The sequence below is a fragment of the Chamaea fasciata genome, unplaced genomic scaffold (assembly GCF_029207755.1).
Source record: "Chamaea fasciata isolate MVZ Bird 193981 ecotype frontalis unplaced genomic scaffold, bChaFas1.0.hap1 SCAF_7, whole genome shotgun sequence".
NCBI classification, from domain to species: Eukaryota; Metazoa; Chordata; class Aves; order Passeriformes; family Sylviidae; genus Chamaea; species Chamaea fasciata.
In genome coordinates this window covers 16,409,882-16,436,566 of record NW_027094092.1, presented here as the reverse complement: position 1 = coordinate 16,436,566, position 26,685 = coordinate 16,409,882, and the positions used below count along the sequence as shown (strand labels likewise).

General features: G+C 42.5%; 1 protein-coding gene across 14 annotated transcripts in view; it reads left to right on the top strand.

Annotated features, from left to right (window-relative positions):
• Nucleotides 1–26,685, top strand: part of BRSK2 (BR serine/threonine kinase 2) — a 304,937-nt gene that overhangs the window by 217,075 nt on the left and 61,177 nt on the right. For all 14 annotated transcript variants that reach the window (XM_066187740.1, XM_066187738.1, XM_066187736.1 and 11 more), the window contains exons 5-8: nucleotides 7,198–7,314; nucleotides 17,570–17,603; nucleotides 18,492–18,560; nucleotides 21,482–21,628. In XM_066187740.1, coding sequence (XP_066043837.1) covers nucleotides 7,198–7,314; nucleotides 17,570–17,603; nucleotides 18,492–18,560; nucleotides 21,482–21,628 — 367 coding nt within the window. The remainder of the gene's footprint in view (nucleotides 1–7,197; nucleotides 7,315–17,569; nucleotides 17,604–18,491; nucleotides 18,561–21,481; nucleotides 21,629–26,685) is intronic.

Here is a 26,685-nt window from a genome sequence, read left to right as displayed (position 1 = left end):
CCGCCGCGCGCCCGCGGCCTGGCCCGGCTCCCCCGCGCTGTCTGCGGCTCGCGGGCTGACAAATAAAAATATGATTACAGAAAATGCCCGGTGGCAAGCCTTATTATGGCTTCAGAGATAACAGATAATGCCAATTACTGCGCAGGGCAGTGGTGACATTGAGAGGAAATCCCCTGCGGTAATGAGCAGGGAGATGATTATTTCATTTTATTTTATTTTTATTTTGGTTGCGTTTCATTTTGTGTTTCTATTTTTTTTTTCTTCTCTCCGTGCGCGTGCACAAGAGGGATTAAGGCAGGTTCTTTATGAATATTGATAAATGACAATTATGAGGGCCCTTTCTCCTTTCCTTGCCCGGGGCTGTGCTTGTTTGAGTACGCACAAGGAAGGCTCTTGCCGGCGAGTGTCTGTGTGCCTGCGTGGGCATGGGCATGTGTGACTTGGAGGGCTGAGGCAATGAATAACAGCTTTGTTTGGCTTCGCCTCGTCTTCTTCCCTCAGCGCAGGGCGGGGAAGGCGCCCCATAAAACAGCGCTTCAAAATTGCACGGCAGTAGTGCCAAAATCTCTGGTATGTTCCTGCAGGCAGGAGCTGCAGAGCGCTGTCAGTAAGGGAAGCAGGCTTTAGGGAGAAATCTGGGGTGTCTCTGAGAAACAGAGAGCTGAAGAATGCCAGGTGCCGTGTTCTGCCGTGTCGTGCCACCCTCCTCTTAACTCCTGCTCTGCCCTGCTTCATTTGTAAGGAGCGTGCTGGGGTCTTCTGCAGGGACGGTCTATGCTGAAGGACTGCAGCAGATGGACACTTTGAAATCATGACTCAAGGCCTCCAGATGTGAAACTGGTCTAGATATGGAGGAATTTAAAAAGATTGGTTGCTGGTTTGGTTTTTTTTTCCTGGTGTTTGGGTGTTCAGGTTTTCTTTCAGACCATCAGAAGCAAGAAAGGTGCATTTTCCCCCTGTTGAAAGCTGATACCATTCATTAACTGAATCCAGGAGTTTCAGTTCTGTGCTCAAGACTCGCTGTAAAACGGTGAGGAATTTTCAAATATCCCTTATACAGGGAACCGGAGAAAACCCATCAAATGCAGCAGCTGCAATGCCAAAGACAAAGTTACCAGCTCAGCTAAAGTCAGGGAACATGTATTTTTGTAAGTCTTCTTCTTTATGTAAGCCACTGGAAACTCAAAACCGGCATAGTCTTACTGTAATCATAACCAGGTAACATTTTCTGGGAAGTGCAGCAGTGATGATCAGACTTGACAAGATGTTCTGGCTTTGAAATACATGAATATATGCTTTGAGGAGAGGTTGGCAGGGAGAAACAATATATTTTAATGGATCAATGGAAATAATTGTTTAAAAGCAAGCAATGTTTTATGCATATAAACCCTTCCCCAGAACTCCTGATATGTTTATAGACGATGTCCTTTTTCCTAGCTATAATTATATTTACTTGTTCTGCAGAATTCTGTGAAAACTTACTAAATTTGAGCTTAGCAACCGTGGCTATAAACCAAGAATCTTTGGTAGATAGATACAACTTACATGTTTGGATCTTATTTGCAAGGAAGAGAAAATAAGATTAAAGGCATATTTTTGCTTATGAAGTTCAAAATAATGCTTCTCATGCTATTAATTGTTACTGATAAGCTATTTGCATCACATCAGGCACTTTAAGAGGCATACTGCAGAACAATTATTCTGTGGTCTGGCCCTTCTGGGAGTTTGGGGTCAGAAAGAAAAGCATTTGCAAAGTGGCCAACAATTTGATTAGTACAAATGACCTGCAACTACTCCAATTAAGAGGTTTCTTGGGTTAGAAATCTGTGACCTACAATGAGTTGTCATAGAAACTGATACGAACGTTTCAGCTCAAACATCACTTTAAAATAATGGCTTCGTTTGTCATCTCATGCCAGGTGACAGCTCCTTTGAATCCAAGATCTAGAGTCTGTCCCTACACCAGAATTATTCTGGCAGCCCTGGGTGACAGGAAGAGTGTGTTTCTCCTGCAGTTGCTGCAGTACAGGTTCAGGGATATTCTCAGGGCAGGAGGACAGACTGGAAAAGCACCGGAGGGAACTGAAAGAACTGTCTGAACAGCATCTCTGGCTCTGCTAGAAAGCAAGCATGGCCAGTTTGGAAGTGGGAAGCTAGAACATGTTAATGCATATCTGTGCCTTTCATTTTTCATGCACCATCTCCAAGAATGGTGCCCATTTCCATGGAACAATTTTTTCACAGCTCTCTCCGCATGCATCTTATCCTGTGAAGAAATTGTAAAGCCTTTGTTGTGACCCGCGAAAGAGGGCTGTTGCAGAGGGTCTGTCATCGTGTGCTTCCTCTGCCATGGCTTGCTCCGTGGGTCCCTTTCACTCACATGCTCTCCCTTCAAAAGCCCACTGGGTGCTGGCTCTGGAGGCTGACTTCTTGTGCTGTTGTCTTGGTCGAGGAGCTCTGGGAGTCCGTGACCACTGTGGGTCAGGGTTACACTGACTTCCTCTGCAGTCCTGAGTTTCTCTTTCGCATTCCTTCTCAGCTTATGCAGGGCTCAGTTGGAGGGTTTGCCGTGTTTGTCAGAAAAGAAGCTGCTTTCTTCTCTACTGGTTTTCCAGCCATGTGATAAAGCCCCTACAGCTTTAGAGCCTTTAGAACAAGGAAAGGGTAACGAGTCCTCTGTTCACCTGCAGAGAGAAGAGTTGATGCGGTCATGTAAGACACGGAGAGCCAGAGAGACCAGCTGGAATGGAACCAAATTAAATGCATTTACTTTGCACTGTTCCATTAATGCCAAGTAATTACCACGTACAGTGGGATTTTTGTTTTGTTTCATTTTGGCACAAGAGAATTCTTTTCAAATGTGAGTGCATTAGGCAGTCCGGGCTTCTGGGCTCTTAGGTAAATTATAACAAGCCTTCCCTATTCCCATATGTTCCTCTCCCTTCCCCCTGGCATTTGAAAAGCTGGCAATACAAAGATGGGAAATGCAAATGCAGAGAGGAAGTCTCTTTCCCAGTGGCAGTGTTGCTGGTTCTGCTGCTGTGGTGCAGACTCCTGGCCTGACTCCTATCCCCAGGATGCTGCCTCGGCAAATTCAAAGTGGCCCAAAGATGGATATCAGAGAAATGCTCCAGCTGGAGGGAAGTCTTCACTGGGGCATATAATTCTCTAGGGGTTGAATGTGCAAGTACTGCCTGATCCCACTGGCACTGTGATCTCTGAAAGCAGTGCTGCCAAAATCCAAAATCCGTGCTCAGGCTGCCATGTAATTCCTAGGCTAACCATCCATACTGGGCACTAGAGACTGTCTTGGAAAAGGGATGGAGAAGGGTCAGTGAGAGGCAAAACTGCTGTATCAGGACTGTTCTAGTATTTTGGGGGCTAGGCAGCCATAAATGTAACAGTTCTGTCTGCTCAGTGAAGTGATAATTTCTACAGTGAAGAGCTGATAACTTTTCTTGGTTTTATTTTGATGAGTATCTGGATGAAAAAAGAAAAAGGAAGGGGAAGGGGAAGGGGAAGGGGAAGGGGAAGGGGAAGGGGAAGGGGAAGGGGAGGGGAGGGGAGGGGAGGGGAGGGGAGGGGAGGGGAGGGGAGGGGAGGGGAGGGGAGGGGAGGGGAGGGAAGGGGAGGGAAGGGAAGGGAAGGGAAGGGGAGGGGAGGGGAGGGAAGGGGAGGGAAGGGAAGGGAAGGGAAGGGAAGGGAAGGGAAGGGAAGGGAAGGGAAGGGAAGGGAAGGGAAGGGAAGGGAAGGGAAGGGAAGGGAAGGGAAGGGAAGGGAAGGGAAGGGAAGGGAAGGGAAGGGAAGGGAAGGGAAGGGAAGGGAAGGGAAGGGAAGGGAAGGGAAGGGAAGGGAAGGGAAGGGAAGGAAAGGAAAGGAAAGGAAAGGAAAGGAAAGGAAAGGAAAGGAAAGGAAAGGAAAGGAAAGGAAAGGAAAGGAAAGGAAAGGAAAGGAAAGGAAAGGAAAGGAAAGGAAAGGAAAGGAAAGGAAAGGAAAGGAAAGGAAAGGAAAGGAAAGGAAAGGAAAGGAAAGGAAAACACATTAAGGTCTGTTGCTACTCCAGTTTTACTTTCACACATACTATCTCAGTCCCACAAATCCCCAGATCCCAACTTAAGGCTTTCAAAGTGCTTCCTGTGAGCTGGGTCAGCACCTCTGCCTAAAGACCTGCATCAGACTGATCATTCATAGAAAAACACTGTGCAGCACAGTCAGGTGAAGCTTACTCCATGTTTGGAATGTGGATGGTGGTACCCCCTTTTTCCTCTCTTTCTTGTAGTGACTGAAAAGAAAACCCGTAATATACATGCCAACTTATAGGAACCTCATTTCCTCACTTGATTCTCCCTAAAAACTTAGTCCTAAAGCTGTGTTGTGGATCCCAGCTGATGGAAAGACAGGATAACATGGGGAGAAGGAGACTCCATGATTGAATATTGTCCTGATTTTCAAAGGTGTTGTCCCTTCCCTTTCACTGCCTCTCAGTGTTCTGGAAATGGGGCTGGTTCAAGATACATATGTGTTGTGTTCCAGCTGGGGCCCGTGGCAGATCCGCCAAGGCTGGAAGCTTTCAGCCATGGAAAGGGAACATTTTTGCATTTCCTTTAGCTACACCGTGTTCCTGAAATAAGATACTCTGTTGTGAGTGTACATCCAGGCTTGTGGACGTCCTGTGCTTAGGTTGTGCTCCACCTTGGTCATTCCTGCTCTCTAAATGAACCACACAATTTGAGGATAAGCAAAGGATTCAATTTTTAGGCACAGAAGTCACATGTCAGCAGTATGCCTATAAAGTGTATATATGAATCATACCATATCATGCAGTGCACAAGCAGTGGAACAGGCACAGGCAGCAGCACCCTCAAGTGCCATGTATGCCTTCAGCAGTCAGCCAGGAGCAATTGCCAGGATTGAAAGACAGCTACAGTCACTGAAAAACTGCACTGCAGGACACTCACTCAGCTTGAGCTGTGGGGAGATTTCTTGTTTCATAGCATCAAACAAGCAGCACTCAGGCTGTTACCTGCCCCTGAGCACCGGTCCTCAGACAGGGGAACCGCAGCACACCTCCCCAGCTGGATAAGGTCTTCCCATTAATGAAAGCAGTTGTGAGGTGAGAACTGTCCAGGATGTCTGCTGGAGGAAGGATGAAATCACACACTACTGTCTCATTAGCATCCAGCTTTCCTCACTTGCATTAGAACTGTGGGCTCTTCACTCCGTTTCACTGCTGGAGCTGGAGTATATTAAATTTTGGCAGGTGTTGATGATCTTGCCTTTGTCTGGGATTGCTGTCCCTGATAATGACATTCAAGGGTTCTTTTCCTGGTCATTAACTGGTCGTTCACTGCCTTTGGAACCTTTCCTTGTCACTCATCTCCTGCATTTTTTGTCAACTAGTTATGACTATCTTGATGGTTATTACAGAGCTAATAAGTCTTCTGTCTCTGTTATCTCAAACCTTGAATTTCTATGAGAAATACAGACTGGATAAAGCACCTTTTGCATTTTCAGATGTAGATGTGCACAAATCTGAATCATGATTATTATCCACAGGCTTGTTTTCTCATTATGAGCAAGGCCATTTTAACACACAGGGTTCATGGTATTTATGCAAGATTGGAGACTAAATTTTAAAAAACAAGAGAGAACAAATCATAGGTCTCAGTGAGGTGAATGACCAGTAACTCCTTTGAATGTGTGCTGTTTTGTTGGGAGTCTCCTTTGGAAATAATTGTTACAGTCCCCAGGTATCCTATTACTGTGTGCTCTGGTTTTACATAGAATTTACCTGCATTATTTACAAGTTGTCTCTACCCGATCATTCCTCTTCAGATCAGAGGATCTAATTTCCAAGACCTTGTCATGCTGCTCATGTTGCTCTGAGAGGGAAGAGACTGTCCACCTTTACATTTTTGTAGGGGTAGAACTATACTTGCATGCATGAGGAGTGTTAAAGCAATGTTTTTAAAAGTGACGAGGAAATGGCACAAAGATAAGCCTGCCTTCCGTGATTGGTATCACTTGACTATTCTGACACCTGGTTCTTTTGCTGAGTTCAGTTTCTGGTCAGAGTAACTGCTTTTAGTTGTAAATTTTTGCAAGTGGGTATTGTTTGTCTGACAGTGTTGTTGGATGTCCATTTCCCACAGGTGTGTGTTCTGCCTTTCCATGGAATCTGGCAGTCCTGCCTGTTTGGGTGCTGCTATTTAGACCTTTTTATTATCAGAGTAATTTTGCCTACTCATAAGCATAATCAAGAAAAGAGCTTTTTCTTTGGTCTGCCTGAAGTACTTCTCTCATCTCTGTGACTTTCCAAGAGCTGCAAATAAAAAGGAAAAAAAAAAAAACAAAACCCACGTTCATCACAAATTTTGTGCAAGATTTTTTTCTTTGTATATAAAATTGAGTGAATGTTATAGTTGTACAGAATCACTTGAGTACTTAGAAGCAGACATGGGTGCACAGTGGTTTTGGCTGTGAGCTGTGGGAATTAAAAAATTTGTCAATATATGATTGGGAGCGGGAGTTGCCATCATGAAGGTCGTGGCTGCCTGGCTCTTGCTGTGTTGACAGATAATAAGAGAATCAAGCTTTGATGGAAAGGAGGGAATCCTCTCTCTCTTTCCCACTGCTGACACCCTCAGTTAAAAGCACTGCTGAGTTGAAGGGATTTCTCCATCAGAGCTAATTACCCAAAATTATTTCAAAGTCTTATACCTGTGTAAACAACTCTTAATAGGAGCTTTTTTGCACTTACATCAAGAAGTTTTTTCTCTGGATATCACGCATTTTGCTTCCTGTTGTTGACAGAATATATTGATGGTGTTGCCTCCTACCTTAAGGAGCTGTCATACAATAGAGTATACCAGCCCGAAATCCAGGCTGACATTCTCCTCCTTCTATTTCCCTCAGTTTCTCCCTCATGTTTTGTTGGTATCACTGGAAGTTGGAGATGTTCCTTTCCTGTCAGGACACTGCAGGCCTTGTATTCATCAGGAATGGGCATCTGGGATATGGTCTAGAATACTGCAAGGATTGGATCTTGGATATGTGTGTTCTCCTGCCTGGGACAGGAAAACAAATTAAATTAATTAAAGTAAAACAGCTTGGATGCTATTCTGGATAAAGAACAAGTTTTAGAGTGGGAAATCTATTATGGATAATATGATTTACATTTTGACCCTTTCTTTACAGCCACAGGGACTTAAAACCAGAAAACCTACTGCTGGATGAGAAGAACAACATCCGGATAGCAGACTTCGGGATGGCATCGCTGCAGGTTGGGGACAGCTTGTTAGAAACCAGTTGTGGGTGAGTGTCTCTAAGCATGTTACAAAAATGAGGGACAATTTCCACACATAGAAGTTGTCTATAGTAAGGGTTTCTGTAAAGACCTGCAAACCGACACACTGCACTGGTGTTTCCACGCAAGACAATAAATTTAAATGATGCATGTAGTGTAGAAGGCTAAAAGAAGGGAGGTTAAGTGCTTTATAGTGAAAAGCAGGGCACTGCAGGTGTCACATACAGATATAAAAATGAAGCCTTTCAGGTTTGGATTCATCTGCATATGCTGGTGTGTTTGCGTTCACTGGCCATACAATTTTTGGGAACTGAAAGCAGTGGTTGACTGTTTTAAGAAGAGGCTTTGAAAAAATATTAACAGGTGGAAAAATGTTCTTAAATGGAATTTGCGTGTCCTGTGTAGGCTGTCTGCTTGCATGCAGCTCTTTGTGTTCATGCTCAATCCTGCTTCTGTCAGCTCTCATGCAGGAGTGACAGGGAGGGAGCAGAGTCCTTTGCAATGACAGGCAGGGCATGAATGCAGGTACAAAGGAGCCTGCTTGGAGGAATTTTGCAGGGACAGTCTAAAAACATTTCCATGGGAATTGAGTTGCCTTTGGGCACCACTGGACCATGCTCCCCTATTCCCAGTGCCATGGTGACTGTGCAGGGGCTGTGGCACTGAGCTGTAGCAAGGGTAGCAGCTGCACAGAGCTGCTGCAGCCTGGCACCACTACACCAGCTTTTAGCTGTGTGTTAATTTGTTTTAACAGAAAGCACAGAAACCAGACAGTACCAACAGATTTCCACTTCCTCCCATGCAGACTGACTTTTCTTGAGTAGTGTGAGTTTGATGACTTCAGCCCAGGCCCATCCTCAACTGGTTACAGTTCATGGGGTTTTTTTTGAGTCTTCTCTGGGCTAAGGCAGTTCAGGGTAGACATGGAGCCATCGTAGTTCCCTCTAAAGCTGAGCCACTGCCTCTCAGGCACTCCTTTCCAAGACATGAATAATGGATAGCAAAAGTATTTGAAGTTCATGATATGATAGAATGCTGGTTGGTGAGCAAACTGGGACCCACTGATTCTCTCCTGTCCATGTAAAATCAAGATCTGAGGTCTTAGCAGCACAGATGAAAAGCAAGGATCTGTGATGCCAAGGTAAATTACAAGGCCCTGCACTTTGGTTGGGAGACAGTATCATCAAAACAGGCAGAGGGATGAAAGAATTCAGAGCAGTGCTGCTGGGAAGGGCTTGGGGGTGCTGGTAGATGAAAGGCTGGATGTGACCCAGCAATGTGCACTTGCAGCCCAGAAAGCCAAACATGTCCTGGGCTGCATCCAAAGCAGCGTGGTCAGCAGGGAGAGGGAGGGGATGCTGCCCCTCTGCTCTGCACTGCTCTGCTCTGCTCTGGTGAGACCTGCACTGCATCCAACTTTGGAGGATCCATAGCATAAGAGGGATATGAACCTGTTAGAATGGGCCCAGAGGAGGCCTTGAAGGTGGTTGGAGGGCTGTTACATCTTCCCTGTGAGTTCAGACTGAAAGCTGGGGTTATTCAGGCTGGAGAGAAAAGGCTCCAGGAGACCTTATTGCAGAATTTCAGTACTGAAAGGAGGACTATAAAAAAGACCAGGACAGACTTTTTAGCAGAACCTGTTGTGATAGGACAAGGGATAACTGTTTTAAACTATTAAAGGGTCAATGTGAATTAGATACAAGGAAGAAGTTTTTTTACATTGAGAGTGGTAAAATACTGAACAGGTTTTCCAGAGAGATGGTAGATTCCCCATGCCTGGAAACATTCAAGGTCTGGCAGGGTGGGGCTCTGAGAAACTTGATCACATTGAATATATCCCTGCTCATTGCAGGGGCATTGAACTAGTTAAGTTTTAAAGATTGCTTCCAATCCAAACCGTCCTATGATTCTGCACATCTGTTGCTTGCAGCTTTGCAGCTTCTTTCAAACTTCCCCTATAGATCAGAAAATGCAGTCCTCGCTGCAGTTGCCACAAAGCCTCTATACTCTCTAGAGAAAATTGCTCCCCTTCCTTCCATGAGAAAAGAAAAAGAGGAATTATAAAAACCAATCCAGCCTCAACTGCCTTGTAGGATTTTTCAAACTCCTCAGGAACCTCTCAGTAGGGTTCCTGTTCTTGTTAGCACCGAGCTCTGTTATCCAGATCTGGAGTCTCAAAGGGAGGCTTCCTTCCCGTAAGCTGTGCTGGAATTCAAACCTTCATGCTTCAAGCAGATCCAGCCCCCACATTGTGGCCTTAAAATGCGCTAATAAAGAAATCAATGGAACGGAAGAGATGTGCCTGTAATAAACAGAAAACAGCAGCAACGCTATGATCTCCTGCCTTGCAGATGCATTTTAAGTGTGTTGCCAATCACTAGGCCTCCATGTGAGCTATTACACCACTTCATTAATTCTCCTGGCATGCAGCCCAGCATGGCTGATACTGGTGTCTTGTGATCTCTCTGGTTTGGGGGGTGAAGGAAGGAAGGAAGGAATATGTAACAATATGCCACACCGTTCACAGAGAAACGTAATCCAGTTATGACTCCCTTTCCCTTGGAGCACACACAGTAACTAACCTCAGAGCTTTTCAAGGCAACAGTTTTACCTACCTATGTAGTTAGTACTTTCAGCCAGCATGAAAATGAACAAAACAGAATGAATCATGGCTGAGATATTGAGCTTTAATGAGATGCTCCTCCGTGCACCCATAAGTTAATTTTGAGAATGGCTTTATCTGTACTGTGAACACTGATAATGAGATGAAACTGTAACATTTCCATTGACAGTCATATAGGGAGTCTCCAGGTATTTCTGTCAGTCAGAGTGGGAGGCTCAGATGGAGTTGAGCTCTGTGATACAGCTAACTTTGTCAGTTCAGCGAAGCAGGGAGACTGCAGTCAAAAATTCTTTGCTATCACAAGTGAACTGCTAAGTTTAGTCCAAAGTTTGGGTAGTTGTTAGGTCACCACAGAGTCTTGACAGGCCTCATGAAGAGTAGCCTTGTGTAGCCTTAGGTATGATGTAATTGCATATCTCGGAGTCACTGTTTTCTGGGAGATATTCCTTAGGCCTGCAGGGTTTTCTGTAGCACTGATAGCACTGACAGACTACCTGGAGGACACAACAAAAGTTCAGTCCAGATGTGTTTGTGTAGGAGGAGGCAAGGATGGACTTGCTGTTTCACTGCCATAATTTGTCATTGACAGTCTGCACCTTGATTGTAATGAATCCCCGTTATAGAAATGTGTATTGTGTGAATTGTGCATATGCACAATGCAGAGGAATAAGCTGTGGTTTTTTTAGTGTTTTAAGACCCTTAAGGGGAAGAGGAGCTGTATGTAGGCTCTGCAGGACTAATTCTGCTTATGGCAGAAATTGCACAGCAAGGCAGTCTTATGGAGAGATGGTCCTTGAAATGCCAAAATACACAGTGAGTCTCTTCATTCCTTCAGAAGCAGGGAGGGTCTGTCAGCTCACAGCAGACAAGGAAGGAAGAGAAAGATGTGATAGGCTGCTGCTTCTATTATTTTAGATCTCTTCGGCTCTTCTTCCTTTTTACAACATCCAGGCAGTGGCATGCAGAGATACTCCCCATCTCTTTCACAGTGATTCTTCTTGGCATGCTGCCTTGCAGTGTTTCAGAATGGGAAAGGTTGTCCAATCCATTCTGAATTGTCACTGGGCAAGAAGAGTGAGTGCCTTTTGGTTAAACCTCAGGTCTGAGACCCAGGTTATCTGAGTTTGATTTCTGTTTCTGCTGGAGGCATTCACGGTGGTCTAGGACAAGATGCATTGCCCTTCTCTGCTTCAGTTCTCCATCTTAGCAAGTCATTGGTGTATTAGCAGACTTGTGGTGAGCAGATAATTCAGAGGGCAGATACACCTCTGTGTCCAAGCACCCTTCCTGATTTTAATTACATGACATGTTGCTTTACATTTTCTTTCTCCCTTATAATAAATGTATGCATATATCTAAAACATATGGAAGTTTTCCAGTCATTGTTGGGGTTGCAAATTTAAACTCTTGAATTTGGAAATGCCAGAATTAGTACTTTTTACCCTATCTCATCAAGAGCATCCATTTCCAGCACTCCATTCCTGTCTCCTTCCTGATTTGTACCACAGTCTAGCTGACTTCTCCCATTCATTTCTGTTCCATGTTTTACCCCAAATCCCAGATTGTTTTCTCTTTTTTAGTAGGTTCCAGCCCTAGTTTCCCTTACCTGGTTTGCGTGAGTCAGTTGCTGTCAGTCCTAGTTCTGCTTCATTAGTTTTGCACTCTGTTTATTTTAAAGTTTGGCACCATGTGGTAACCCCACCCACAGCAGTTCAGCTTTTCAGATAAAAAAAATTACTCTGAAGTGTTACCAATGCAGGTAGGATTTTGATTCTAATGCTCTCGAGAGTTTCTGCTAGTAAATGCAGTATTTCTATGATATAATTTCTTGAGGATGCAGATACGTACTCAGGTTTTCCCTTTGTAGTGAAGGATACTAGACATTTTTCTTTCTTTTTTTTGAATATGTAAAAGTATTTACATAAGATTAGACTTAGATATGTGGAAATGCTTCAGCTCACAACAGCACACATGCATACAAAAACATGAAACCAGTCTGAGACAGACAAAAAGCAAAGAAATTTTTGTTAAATTGATAATAAGTTACAAGGAACTTAAAATGAGGATTATAAAGGGAAATACCAGACAACCTTATTAATGACCTCTGGTACCAGCATCATCTATGATACATCACAAGGTATGTTAAAAGAACTTGAATTCTGCAAAATCAATCCCTGAGAATTTAAGATGTGCTTTTCTTCAGATTGGCAGTGTAACATTTACACAGCCTGTGCACATTAGGATATGCCCATTAAGTATGAGCATGTACAGTTTTTTTTCAAAAAATCTTTGCCTCATTTGATGATTGGATGGTGTGTTTTTGTGAGTAAACAGCTATTTCATGTTTGGGTTTTCCTCATCATTCATTTTATGGATCAATTTATAACTTCTGCTCACTGCATTCAAGACTTGCTCTGAATGCTGGTAGGATTTTATCACTGTGTATTAGGTTTGCAAATATTAATTATACGGTTTTCATATTATGTTTGCCACATGGATCTGGTTATCTCCATTTTTATGAAGACACAGGATTCTGCAAAATGAAACTCAAAATTGTCAACCAGTTTTGAGTGCACAGTTGGATGCTCTTGGAGCCCAATGCCTCAGGGTACGTGGTGCTTGATAACAGCTCTTTACTGGGAGAGCACAGTGCCTACCAACTGCAACTGCTGCTCCACATGCTTAAAAATGCTGGAAATCAAACTTGGATGTGTAGCACTGTGATTCTGAAAACTGGGGAACATGCAACTCATAATTACCTGTGAACATCTTAGTTTAGGGCATCTGTTCATTTTCTTTCACAGAAAGATCCTCTGGCAGGGACAGAGAATTTGATTCTCCCATGCGTCAGTCAGCTGCATGCTTGCAAGCTTGTCATTATTGACACTAAAGTTCCCTCACATTGCTACAGATTTCCCAACTTCAGACTCAAGTAGAAAAGCAGCATTGTGCACAGCAACACATCCACCTGACTTACCTGCAGAGTACAGCATAACGTTTTCAACTGGGTTTTTTTTACCAGTTTTTAACTTTTGGATGCCTAACTTGGCAATCTTTATGCCCTTCTAATACAAGGGTCTGGTTAATTTTTTAAAATTAAAACCTCTTAAAAGTTCCATGATTTAAAAATTTGCACTGATAATTAATGAACTGTTTTGCAGTTTCCCCAAAAATGTAATTGCACCCTAGGAGTTGTAAGATGGCTGAGGGCTAGATGCTGAGTTTTCTCATCCAAAAGTAAATGACTGAGTTGAAGCTTTAATGGCAGTATAGCACTCAGCCTTGACTACACCTACTACCTTAATTACAGCCTTACCTGCAGCTCCTGGCTTCAGTGCAACCTTAACTACCCACTGCTGCTGGAACCTTTTGTTAGTGTCTCCCTGCCTTTCTTTTCTCTGTGATCTGTGGCTGTCACTTTCTCTACTCAGAATGCCAGTGTCCTTCTCCTGAATTCCCTTTATCTATTTTGCTACTTCTCTGGTCTTCCCCTTCATCTCAGCCCTTTGCTACCCAGCATGGGGGGAAAGAAGAGACAACCTTTTGCTCTAGTGGGTAACTCCTGTCTCTAAAAGCCAGCTTGGAGACAGTGATTAAGAGAGTGGAAAGAAGGACTCTAGAATCGAGCAACAGCAAAAACAGCCAGATGTATGAAGATTTCTCTGCAGCTGTACAACATCCTATATCAAGGTAACTTCATGCATAATAAAAACAGAGGAAAGGAGACTTCTTGTTCCTTCCTCTCTGTAGAAACTCTACCTCTGTGAGGCCTTTTCTTCTTCCCCAAATAGTACCATCTTAAGGCATGGGACCAAAGGGCTGAGGCATGGGCGTTCATCTTTACTGGGACTTGGGAATGCACCAGGCAGTGTAACACATGATTTGTCACACTGTAGAGTAGGATCACACAGCTTTTCCTGTCCTTCTTGGTCAACCAACCGCTTCTCTGGCAAAGCAGTTACTGTGTGTTCCCAGATAGACCATATGTGCCCAATGGATTTGTGTGTGTGCTGTGCAGGTCCCCCTTTCCTATGTAAAAAAACCTGTAACTCACAGGCACATCACATCTGCACTGAAGATATGGCCCTGGTTGTCTCAGATCTACTGCAGCTGCACAATATCTTGATGTGCACAGATCAAGAACTACTTTTCTAGTTTCTCAGGTGAAATTCAGAAAATATACATCAAGGGTGTGTACATTTCTTTCTGAATGCCTGACTTAACTGTCAGAGCTGTCCTGGATTCCACCATTGCTCTCTTGTCTTATTTCCTCTGGCTTAAATCCCACGTAAATGCTCTAAAGTTCCCTAAGATCCTTAAGATTATTGCATCCTAGAGTTACAGCTGTGAATGACCATTCAGAGAGCCTTTCCTGCCCTGGGCAGAGTAGCCTTGGAAAATTCACCTCACCATGGAAATAAACACTGCCAACATCATTGTTTTTTTCACAGCGGTACCCGCAGGCAGCAACTGTTTCTTGATCTTACTGAGCGATATATTTGTTATCAGGGGCAGACTGGGGCTTTTGCTGCACAGAGATGTAGCAGAATGATGAGGAGGTGGCCTAGGGGAAGAGACAGGGAATGTTGCTCTTGACACATCTATATTGAATAATTAGTGATAAGAGCCAAAGAAATATTCATGACTCGGTAGAAAGATAAATAGATTTTTGATTAAAACTGAGTTTTGTCTTTACAGCAGTTGGAGTTGCTCTGTGATTGGTAGCATGGAAATGATTTTTTTATGGATTCTGGCTGACTGGAGGATCCCTTTTAAAGCTGTTAGCCCAGATAATGCTGCAGATATCTAGCTAGTGTGTGCTGGCAAGAATTCAGAATGGCAATGCCAGGAACCTGTGCTCTCTGGGCAGTTGCAATGCAGCTGTTGAATGATTAAATCAATCCAACTTGTTCAAAGGATTTATAACATTTTCTCCACCCAGTCTCTTAAGACTTATGCAGAATTTCAGTGGTGCCTTTTAAGATCTATGGCGCATTGCACTGCAGTTCAGCCGACCTCAGGAAGGAAACCACTTTAAGGGGATTTGCTAGTGGGACACATAAATACCTATGTACCTTACCTTGAGTTCTTCACAACACTTATAGTCTTCTTTTCAAGGATGTTAACACAGGAAGCTTTCAAGGTGGTTGCACTGCTCAGCACCCACAATTAAGAGTTCTGAAAACCTAGTTGGAATCATAATATACAAATAAAACTTCAGGAACACTACAAATTGAGATACTAACTCTTCCAATGCACCCCACTGCCATTGCCATTCAAAAAGGATTGTACTGAAGGATACTGCTGAACTGTACAGGATACCATGCGGGATTTGAGAGGTCTGGCTAAAGTTTCTAGGTCAGCCACAGGCACCACCTGTAGTAGCCATTTAATGTACTGTGTGTGCTCATGACTCACACAGAGAGGCAGCTGTACCTTGCAGAACCTAAAATACATGCAAGAGTGAGAAACTCGAACATGCTAAGTGGTGGGAGTTCAACAGTTACCTAAAATGTGTCTGCACTCCTTTTACCCCCCATATATTTTCCAAGAAACCTAATGTGACTCAGTTGTACAGAACACGTTAGAAGTGGCCTTTCTGTTCTGAGGTGAGTAAACTGAGCAAATGTCCTTGATCTATATAAGTCCTGTAGTCTTTTTGCTACCATGCAGTTTTTTTCCGAATTCCAGTTGCATTACTGTGTTCCCTACAGTTCCCACACTGCCCTCCTTCAGTGTTCTGTGTAAGCAGTCCAGCACTAGTGAGAGTTGTACTTGTCAGGCCTGGGCTGCAGTCCCAGTTCTGGTGCTGCTTCTTACTTGTGCTTTATGTGTGCCTTAGGGATGGCCTGTACACACTACACCACTGTTAGATATGAGAAAAAGACAACATGACTAGTCAAGCATTCTCTCAAGAATAATTTGTCTTCTAAAAGCTTACAAAATCATGTATTAGTCCAGTGTTGTGACTTTTTGTGGTTTAGACTTTGGGGTTTTGGAAGGAATAGGTGTAGTGCAGCTCTTGGTTTGCTATAAAGAGGCAAATACACAGGAAACAATATATTTTGGAGGTTTGGGTACATGTACCTAACATTGAGCAATTCAGTGTCTCACTCTGGCCTCACTTTGTCTCTTGTGTTGTGAAAGCTGTGGTGGCATTGCTCTTGCTTTAGTCAGAAGAGTAGACTCATGGTGAGGGTCTGGTCACCCTTTTCAAACAGGCTAGCTGCAGCTTTTAAAAATGTTAAATAAACTTGTCCATGTTTCCATGGCTGTCAGTGACAGAGCCACACAGAGAGCCTGGGCAGTCTGTCCTACCCACTAGACACCATTCTTTCTGGTCTTCCAATGAGCAACTCTAGCCAGCTCTCTGAGGGAGGCTCTGGCATTCATTGTCTGTTTTGACTCTTGGACCAAGGTTTTTAAAATGTAGTGTAAACTAAGGCACTACTGAGCAGACAGGCTGGTTAGAATACCTGTGAATAGCCCGTCTCTTAAGTGGGCCCAGGGTTGGTGTTGTATTAAATATTGCATTAAGCTGCTGAATTCCACTTTTCCTGAAATTTGTGAGGGGTTATCTGCATTTCTCTCTCCACATGTAAGCTTTGCTGTCAAGGTAGATGCACTCCCAAGTGTACCCCGAGTTCATTGTCATGCTCTGCCAAAAGCTGTGATACCAAATCAGGGCATTCCATGCCCATGGGATGATATTTTGCCATAAGTGTAGTGTGTGTGGAAATTCAATTAATGGGCTGTCTCACTGGGCATTAATATAGCATCCTAGCACAAAGCTAACCTCGCTGTGCTTCTGGTTTGCTCATTACTTTGCGAGACAGGTATTGCCCAGCCATGATTGCATTTGTCACAAGAAACACATGCACAAATGAAGACAGGCTCAGGGACTGCTGGGAGGTGTCAGTATAAACAATAGCATGATTTGCACACGGGTTTCAGACAGTTTGCATCCCTTTTACTTGTCAAGTTACTTTAATGAAGGCTATAAAACAAATAGCCATGGCTATAATCTTTAGGAATTAAAATTATTACCTGGCAAGTTGAAGTAATTAACTCTTCTCAGCCAGGAATCAAACAAGAGATATATGGGTAGAAGGATGTGAAAAGAATATATTAACTCACCAGGTAATAGTGCTGCTGTCCATCCAGTTTTGATTTTTTAAAGCAAAAAAAATAGACGTTGCAATCACGTATTGGCAGCTTTTGTGACCACTGGTGTAAATGAGAGTCATCTTAGCAGAAGAGATACCAGACATGGTTTGGGGGTGCATCTGTAAAAGGCTTTGCAGTGTGGGCCTTCCTTTTAATTAGATACAAGGCCAAGTTAGAGCGTGGTATTAGAGAGCTGGAATTCTGTAGTGACAGAATATGCCTCGTCTTCCCTCCATTCCTTGCTTAGAAGAAATTCATGGCAGGGCCATAGAGTTTTAAATTACGCTACTTCTTGACCATTTTCTGAGCTTGTTAGAAATGTGTTCTTGCTGACGTATGGAAAAATGTCCTGGTTTGCCCGCTTGTATTCTGTGTAAGCAAGTCTATCATCATTCTGCTAAACAAAATGGAAATGCACATAACCATAAATACCAGGCTGTTAGATGCTCATTTGACTGTATTTTGTCTTTCAGATCACCACATTATGCTTGTCCTGAAGTCATCCGGGTAAGTTAGTAATATTAGTGTACATAAATACCTTTTTTGAAGTGCCCTTCATTGCAAGTATGCAGATAGATCCTCTGTAGAAGAAACCTGGCCAAGGCAGAGGGAAAGTAAACGACACAGGGAACCTAAATAGAGTTTTGTTTGTTTGTCTCAGGCCTGAATGAAGCCACATTGGGAAATAATTGTGTGTTATTCTCACAGTACCCTTCGCACCATGTGATCAGCCAGAAGTACAGGAGACTGGCTTAATTTGATTTTTTGACCCAAGGGACATAGTCCCCTCAGCTTTCCTGTCTCTGATGTAGCTGTCATCTCAGTAGAAGAGCTGGGGTTAACTGTCAGTAATGTTGGTTTCCACTAAAAAATATTCTTCCCCTCTGCTTTCCCTTTTTCCTCTGAAAATAAGTATCCAAGATTTCAGTGCCCAAGATTGTCCTCTTTCAAAGCATGTCTCTACTGTAAAGTCAAACAGGAAGCACACAGGAGAGAGACTGTCCAGACAGCACCATGAGCTTGCAAATAACATGGCTGGTGACAAGCTCCCTGAAGAGCCAGGGAAGAGAAACACAACTTCTTGGTGTCCTTAATGCACCTGTTACTCTGCTTAAATGCCAGAGCTGATAATTTGTGAGTTGTCAACGGTTCCTGCCCTGCTCCCACTTCTGAGCCTTTTCTCACGGATCCCAGAAAAGACTGCAAGCTGATGCTCACAAAAATTCAATTAGCCAGTTGTATAGTGGCTTCCTTCTAGTTGGGAAGGCCACCTTGGGAAGCAGGTAGCTGAATCGAAATGTGGGGTTTCCCATTCTCCCCTCTCTCGTTCTTCAAGGATAATTAATTCATTTGCTAGCGATCGGTCTTTTGAACCTCTGTGTCGTTGCTGCGCAGGGAGAAAAATATGATGGAAGGAAAGCAGACGTCTGGAGCTGCGGAGTCATTTTGTTTGCGTTGCTAGTGGTGAGTCATCTTCCTTGCACTAGCCTTTAAAAAGAAAAGAAAAGTCTGAAAGTGCTGCTGTATTTAATGGCAATTCTATCGACATCATGTACAGATGGGTTTTTTTAGTCCTCTATTTTTGTATCTCTCAGTGGCATCCTTTCCTCTTATTTCTACGTCATCCCCAAAGGAAAAGCGTGAGGAATATTTCACTGCTTCTTTGAAACACTGTTGCCCTGCACAGCAGAGCATAGACAGGCATCAAAAACTTGTCTCCATAAATGCTCTTTGCTGTGTTGTGTTGTTGCACCATGTTTTTTGGTGGGTAAGGATGTGTAGGGTTGCAACTCCAGGGTACAGAGAGTGTCAAACAAGTTGTCCTTCACAGGATCAAAATATGGCTGGATTTGGGATGTGTTCACTTTTTTCTACTGTATGTATATATACGCTTCAGCAGGTATATGCATACATTAACTGCAGTATTTTTTCAAGAGAAGACTTGGGAGCCTCATCTTTGTTTCATGCAAGCAATGAGCTACATTTTAATTTGGTACACATGGGAATATAAAACTGAGCCAGTAGTACAAAGTTTAAATTAGTTTCCATCTGGCTTAGTAATACTTTAAGTGTTCAAAATGTGGTGTCTTCTAACTTATCCTTCTTTTGATCAGAGTTTCAATTCTCTGTGGAATTTATTCTGAAATGAAGGTCTGTTGTAACATTCCTAAACATCTAACGACTGGGTGTCCAGCTGAAGGCAGATAGGCTTGCATTTGTTATCAATTTCCATAGTATAATGTAGGAAAATAGTGTTTATGTTAATACAAACACATTCCACGTGCAGGTAAAATACTGTATATGAATATAGGTTTTATGTGCATGTTAAGTGATTTATATCTGTAATAGTTGAGCTGATCATCTATAATTATAAAAGTAACAAGCCTGAAGTAAAATTTTGATATTCTTGTACATTTCTCAGTAAACCTAATTACTTCACTTAAATGTTTTATTTTGAAAAAAGCACTTGTACTGTGTAAAATGAGATAAATTCTGCAAATTATTTTTATTTAAAATACTTTAAAATTTTAGAGGATTTTTGTATCAAAAGATATGTTGATTCTTTCTTAATGGTGCAAAGCAAAATATCTTGAAGTAATCTCAGTATGATGCTTTAATTGCCCTTAACCAATCTTGCTCCTTTTTTGTTTTCAGTCATTACAATTCACTGACATTTTTGAAGTTTTAATTTTTTTAATCTTGATGTTGCATTGGAAGAATTTTAACTGTCACACTACATAGCACCTAGTGATCTCTTACTGAGCAGTTACTTCCATAGCTGATAAAATAGAAGTGTATAATGAGCTCTTAATATAACTTCTTGAATTTGTACGAACAGAAGAGAGAATGTGTCAAGATGGTTAGGATTTGTAGGAGCAGGCTTTTCATTTTCAGGGGGATTCTCTGTCAAGCTTTGGTGTCTGTTGCTGCATCTTCATCTGTTCCTGCATACACACGTGAGCCTGAAAGATGATTGAAATAAGTCTATCATTGATTGAGAGTGCAGAGCTCGCCAGTTAATTATGTCAGGACGAACCCTGCAAAAACTATGAAGATATGATAGCAGATGGTAGTAATAAAAGAGACATAGTTGTTACCTTCAGGAAAAATGCCACACAGTGTCCTTTCTGACTTCATCAGAGCTTAAATTGTGTTAGCCAAAGTACTGAACTATCAGAATTGATTTTCCTTTAAGTCTGGAATGGATAGGGAAAAATGCAGGTAACTCAGGAGGCTGGTTACAGAAGGCAGGGAGAGGCTTTGCCTTCAAGGCCACTTGAATGAGCAAACACCAGTAAGCAGTGCCCAGTCGTGGCTGCCATCAGGTGGCTTCCTGAGGCTGCTGTAAATGGAGCTGTTGTTCTCCCTAAACCATAGACACAGGAATGCTTATACAGATGCACTACTCGCTGTAGTAAGAGCAGTGCCAGAGCTGACAACTTAAAGCTTCATTATCACAGCAGCTGACAGCTTGCAGCTTCCCACAAACCATCCTGGAAATCAAGGAAGCTCGGCACCTACTAGAATTAGGCAGTGAAAGAAGGAAGTGAGAATATCTAGGAAGGTGCAGACTTGCTATAAAAGGGTATCAGCTTCAGTCGTAAGTTACCCTAAAGATTTCAACTTCTCTTTTTCCTTTTCGTCCTTGCAGCAAGGATAGGTCTTTTACTCCTTTTTGTGGCAAGCTGATGATCTATTCAAAATGTAGTTTCAGCTAAAAAAACTTCAAGCCATTCATGTAAGTGAGCTACAGTAGGGAAGCAATAGAATCTGATGACCTGACCACAGCATGGGAACTGGATGGAGTATATTAAACAGGTAGAATGTCTGCTGCTTCCAAAGGCTGATGTTGGTTGGGGTTTCTTTCAGCTGTGTCATTTCAATGCTCCATCAGAAAGAGCATGTTCTTTACTGAAAGTCTCTCAAAAGCTGTTCACCTCCTTTTCAATGTCTGCAATAAATGTGTCTCAGGAAGATTAAAAATAAGGAGACGATAAACATTGCTGCTGTGAAAGTATGCCCAGGAGGAATACCAGCAGATCAAAAGCTTGAGCTGAATTTAAGTGGATCCTTGCATCTTCGGTGAATTTGCCTGGAAAGGCAATTTCATATTTTGCATTTTACTTCATACTGGTAGTCATTTTCTAATTAAAGGTCTAATAAAAAACCCAATGTCCTCAGTTTTGTTTCCTATGTTAAGAGGAAATACAGCAACCCTAAGAAATTAATTCTTTTCAATGGATAAAAAGGGTTTTTTCACTCATTATAATAATTAATTATGAGCAGACTTCATCTTTTTGATTCTCTCACCGTGTTTATCCTGGCTTTTCTCCTTTGGCCCTCTCCAGTTCTCTCCCATTGACTGGTCTGTCCCATCCCTACAGGGTGCCCTGCCTTTTGATGACGACAACTTGCGGCAACTGCTGGAGAAGGTGAAGCGTGGAGTGTTCCACATGCCCCATTTTATCCCCCCCGACTGTCAGAACCTTTTGCGGGGGATGATTGAAGTGGATGCCTCGAAACGTCTCACGGTAAGGAGGCATCGTGAGCAAGGCTTCATTTCTCGCCTTGTTGCAGGAATGGTTGAACAGCTAAGGTAACTTGGTGATTTAGTGGCATTCCTGTGTTTTTCCTCCTGAGCAAAGAAGAAGTGGAGATGGTGGAGTCTTTGGGAAAAAGTCAATTACCATCTCTTTTCAGTCATGAGGAGAGATTGCCTTTGTGTTTTTTCTGTAGCCTCATGATTCCCTTTCATATGTAACACTGGGCATTAAGGAGAAATCCCTCATAGCTCATCACAGAACTCCTGGCCCCTTCACACATTTTGGAATCTACCGGAGTTGTCTGATTCTTCTGTCTCATACAGCAATTTTCTGGGGGCATGATGTAGGTGTTTGAAGGTCACAGGTGTTAGGACTGGTATTTGAAGCTTTGCCATTAAACAGTGTGATTTTCTTACATTTCTGACAGAAGTGTTGGCTTCTCACTTCAGGACACATAAGCTGCATTGTATTCTATCCTGCATTTGCTCTGCACTATCCTCTAGCAGCCTTCAGAGCAATTGTCTGCCAGCATACTCTTTCATCCTGTGCTCTGTGGTCCTGAGCACTGCTAGTCCCCCAGTGTTGAGCTGGCATTCCCGGCACTGAGTCTGCATCTAGGATAGATCCCATCACTACAACAGAGACCCTGCAAGGGTGAGAACTGTGTGGTGATTGTATCCTTCACTAACACTGTGTTAATGTTTTAGGGAATTAAAAAACATTAGCAATTAAAATAATTTTGGAAAGTAAGATTGCTTGTCAGTGGAGGCGTGTGCCTTTATGGGTACGTTGCCCTTGTAAATCCTATTGTCAGGCCATGGTGATGATTTTATACAGATTTACTAAGCTCACAGATTCTGAGTGGGAGTTTGTATAAAGAAATCTAAATTTAAAACTCCTCCTGGTTCTTCAGTCTGCTAAAATATTTATGAATAAACTCTCAGATCACTGGTTGGCCTCTCAGCTGAGATTGGTAACAACAGCATCAGTCTGTGCCAGCTGTGACAGTGCTTTTGGGATGCAGACACCTCTCTGCTAAGAAGTTAGCTGAAACTCCCTACTCAACTCTTTACAATATTACCTGACAGCTGGGTTTTTCTTTCATTCATTACCAATCCAGGTCATGTTGTATTTGGTGGCAAAGGGGAAAAGTTCTTCATGTTATTTCTAGTATCCCTACTTTTGCAAACCCAGTAGCCATCACATTTTGCAGTACATAAACAGCGCCGATTGAAAAAAAAAATGTTAGGCACGTTAAAAAACCCTTTAAATGGGATTTTTAAAGAAAGAAATAACATTTTCACAAGTGTATTTACGGAAAGAACACTGCAGAGGTTAGGGCAATATCCTGCGACATGAGACAGCTGTTCTCCATGGCCGAGAAAGTCACCAATTCCCTCTCAAGCTTAGCTTTCTGTGATGTAAACATACCAGCTTCTCTGTTGTTCTGGGTTTTTATTTTCTCAAGTATATTAGTGCCGATGGTCTAAGTATGTTAGGGAGCAGATCATCACGTGTTAGATCCTTCTTCAGGTTGTTCTGAGTTTTTCCACAGGGCAGAGACAGGCCCTAAATGTTTCGAGTTGTGCAGTACAGCTGGGAATGTACATGCATAGGAGAGAAAGCAGTTGAGGTAATTCAAGGTCTCAGAGTGACACCCATCCCCCTCCCTTTCTTGATCAAAATTAACCTCTTGCTTCCTTAGGGAGGTAAGAAAACCCCAGATCAGGTAGTTATTGGCAAGCACTAACCATTGAATTATGAATAAGAATTTGAAATAATACATAATAAAGAGCTGAGAGGAAAAAAAGGATCGCTCTTTGTTATTAGCTGCAGTCTTATTTTCATTATTTGAGGGTCTCTGGGTTTGCTGTCCCTGCTGCTGTCACACTCCTGTGCTGTTAGTGAGCTGCTTGCTTTGATTGCCAGGCAGAAGGGAGCTCTTTGTTTACTGCACAGGAGCTGGGAATGTAGAGTTCGTTCTGAGGAGAAAGCTGAATTCTATTTTAGCTGTGTCCTGTGAAAAAGAGTATAAATATAGGTTTATTTGGAGGCCTCTATTCCTAGAAAATATCTCACTTGAATCAATTTGATATTTTTACAAAGATGCGAGCAAAATTGCAGCTTGGGTACAATAAGTACCGGCGTAGCTGTTGCCATTACTGATCATTTGCTCGATACCTCACTAGTGAATTCAGCAGAAAAATATAGTGAAATGTAAGGTCACTAGATTTTTTTTCTTTCATTTTTCACTTCCCCTCTCTGCTTTGTTCCTCTTTTTTTGTTTTGTATCTTTTTTCCTTTTCATCCAACTGCATTTCCCTCCCTGCAGTAATTGCCATTTCACAGCACACCCACACCTTCCCCAGTCCATCTGTTAAAATGATCAACAAAAACAGAACCAGCATTCACGTTTAACTGTCATCATTCACTTCAGTTTTGGAGCTTGAGAAGATTAATGGAGAGGAGGGTACGCAGAATTATTGTTGCTGGCCCTTTCCAGCCTTAAGAAACAGGCATTACCTTTCTTTGTATATAGTTCATTTGTGGGAACAAGACTTTATAATGTCTTAGTGGAATATTGTTCACACTCACCATGTGTTACATAGCCTCAAATACTGTTAGTGGGTCATCCTTGACCACTCTCATTTACTAGGCCTGTTTTACTAAACAGGCTGTAAAATAAAAGAATTTGTGTCTTACTTTCATTAAACAAAAACTTTTCATTAAAAGTTGATCCTAGGTCCTGATGATGGCGTTTCTGACCACCCATGTTTATGAAAGGTGAAATCAAACAAAGGATGAGTACAAGATGATCAGCATTTAGAAGAGTCTGTCTGAATAGTATGGCCTAAAAGAGCTTCAGTTAATGTATACAGATGATGTCTAAGAAAGATTGTACTGGTCATCTGCATATTCATTAGAGGTAATTACTAGGGAGAGAAAGATTATTTAAGTTAAAGGAAGATACTGGCACAAAAACAAATGCATGTCAAATGGCCTTACGGGAAAGTAGGCTAGAAACTAGAAGAAGGATTTTAGGCATATCCGTGGGGTTCTGGGACAGAGCCCTTCTAGTAGGAATAGTGTCAGCAGGGAAAAGCAAAATAGTAATAAAGTCTGAGAAGGCTTATGGGAGGTGTGCTCTGGGTGCCTGAAGTACTGCAGGATGAGGTTTCTTTTAGTTATGCACTGTATCAATCTTCGAATGATTCAGTGTTGCTACAGCAGAGAATTACAGCTCCTGTGGTGGAAACCAGTTGCATTCTCAGCCAGTATTTTCTTCTCCAGGACAGAGGGAAAGGGCAGAGGCACTTTTCTTTTACAGATGGATGAGCACTAGTGAAACTTTGTTTCTAGAGCAAGGTGGATCAGAGCAGATATTGCAGCATAAGCTATTCCAATAAAGCTGTTACTGTTCTAGTGCTGACATCTTGCACTAGAGTAGAATGACTTGTCTTCCATGTTGATTGTCCACATAGGTGGAAATACCTACCCCTGAATATTACCTAAAAATTCCTTGAATTACACATATTTTCAGAATCTCCTCTCTGCTTTCTGATTTTGTTTTTTCCTGGATCTGATGTTTGCTAATAATGACCTGCAGAATCTAAAGAATGTTACAAAAGTGAAGAAGGAAAAACCCACCTGATTTCATTTCAGTAGAAGGTCTTATGGTAAGGTGCCTATTCTATCATTTAAACTTTCTCACTTTACAACCTGTAGAATGGAGGTAGTTGTCCAGTTGATGTATTTAGGCTGCTGAGGGCCTGTTCATGCCCCGTGCATGTAGGACAGTGACACTTGCCCTTGTCAAGGTCCCTGGAGGCTGCTTTAGTACAGCAACGACTGCTGAAATGGGTAATGGTTTTACCAGTGCTGTTTGCACTGCCAGCCTGAACCCTGTGGCCAGGAAATGCCAGTGTCTGGACATTACACAGGCAGTTTAAAGTTCAGACTAGGGGATATTCTGGATGAAGAAGATTCATTTGAGGTGTGGGTGTACAGATGGGTTTGAGACCGTTCGCTTTCCGGACAGGGAAGCTTAAAATTTGACATGAGTTCAAGCCCAGAAGCCCTCATCTATATCCACAGACTTTCAGAAAGTTTTTCTTCAGGTCAGAACTTTTTAGCTTGGCAACTGCTCTGCTGAGATCAGTGCCGAGGATGTAGACAGCGCTGTCTTATTTTCCATCTGCCTGTCTGTCTCCATCTGTTGTTCCCTGCCTCAGATTTCAGACGTAAGCTCTTTGTGGGAGGAGACCTCTTTTTCTGATGAGCTTGTGCAGCTTGTATCACAGTGGGTCTCTCATCTGTGAGAGAGGCTCCTCAATGCTTCTTCAGTGTACAAGTTTAATATTTGGAAGTATTTTTACGTAAAACCACGATAAAGGAATTCTCCTTCCATTACAGCATCTAAGCCTGCAGAAATCTCACTGACTGTGCATGTGCAGTGGATCTGAGCATGTTTTGTTGTTACAGAGATGATGTCATGAGACAGTTGCCTGCAGTGACTAGGAGACATTAGGAAGCAGGATTTTTTACAACTTCCATAAAATGGTATTAAACTTGGCAAACTCATGTGCAAACAGCAAGAAAAACCCTCTGGGGAGGGTTGTTAAATGCCTTTGTCACATAAATGCATTTAAACATTGTGTTTAAATGAAGGCAGGAGTGAGATTAGCTCCCACTGTGCATCTCCCTCCCCTGCACTGCACAGTAGAAAGCGTACAGACTTCTCCTTGTCAAAACCAATCGCCCTCCCATAACCCTCCTGTCACTTTAATGCAGACAAAAAGCAACAAAGCATTAATTAATTACCTTTAAAACAGTAGCGAAGATGTTGGCAGCAGCAAGCACACTTCTAGTAACATTTCAATGCAATTATGTTTGAATCAGCATAGGAAATGGGTTTGTAGAATACTTTTCATATCTGGGATATCCCGACATGTTTCACAGCAGTAGTTTTGATGTGGATTGAATGGCAGATGTGTAGATAAACAGCAGCCATGAGAGCTGTCACACACCTTCATATGTCTATCAAG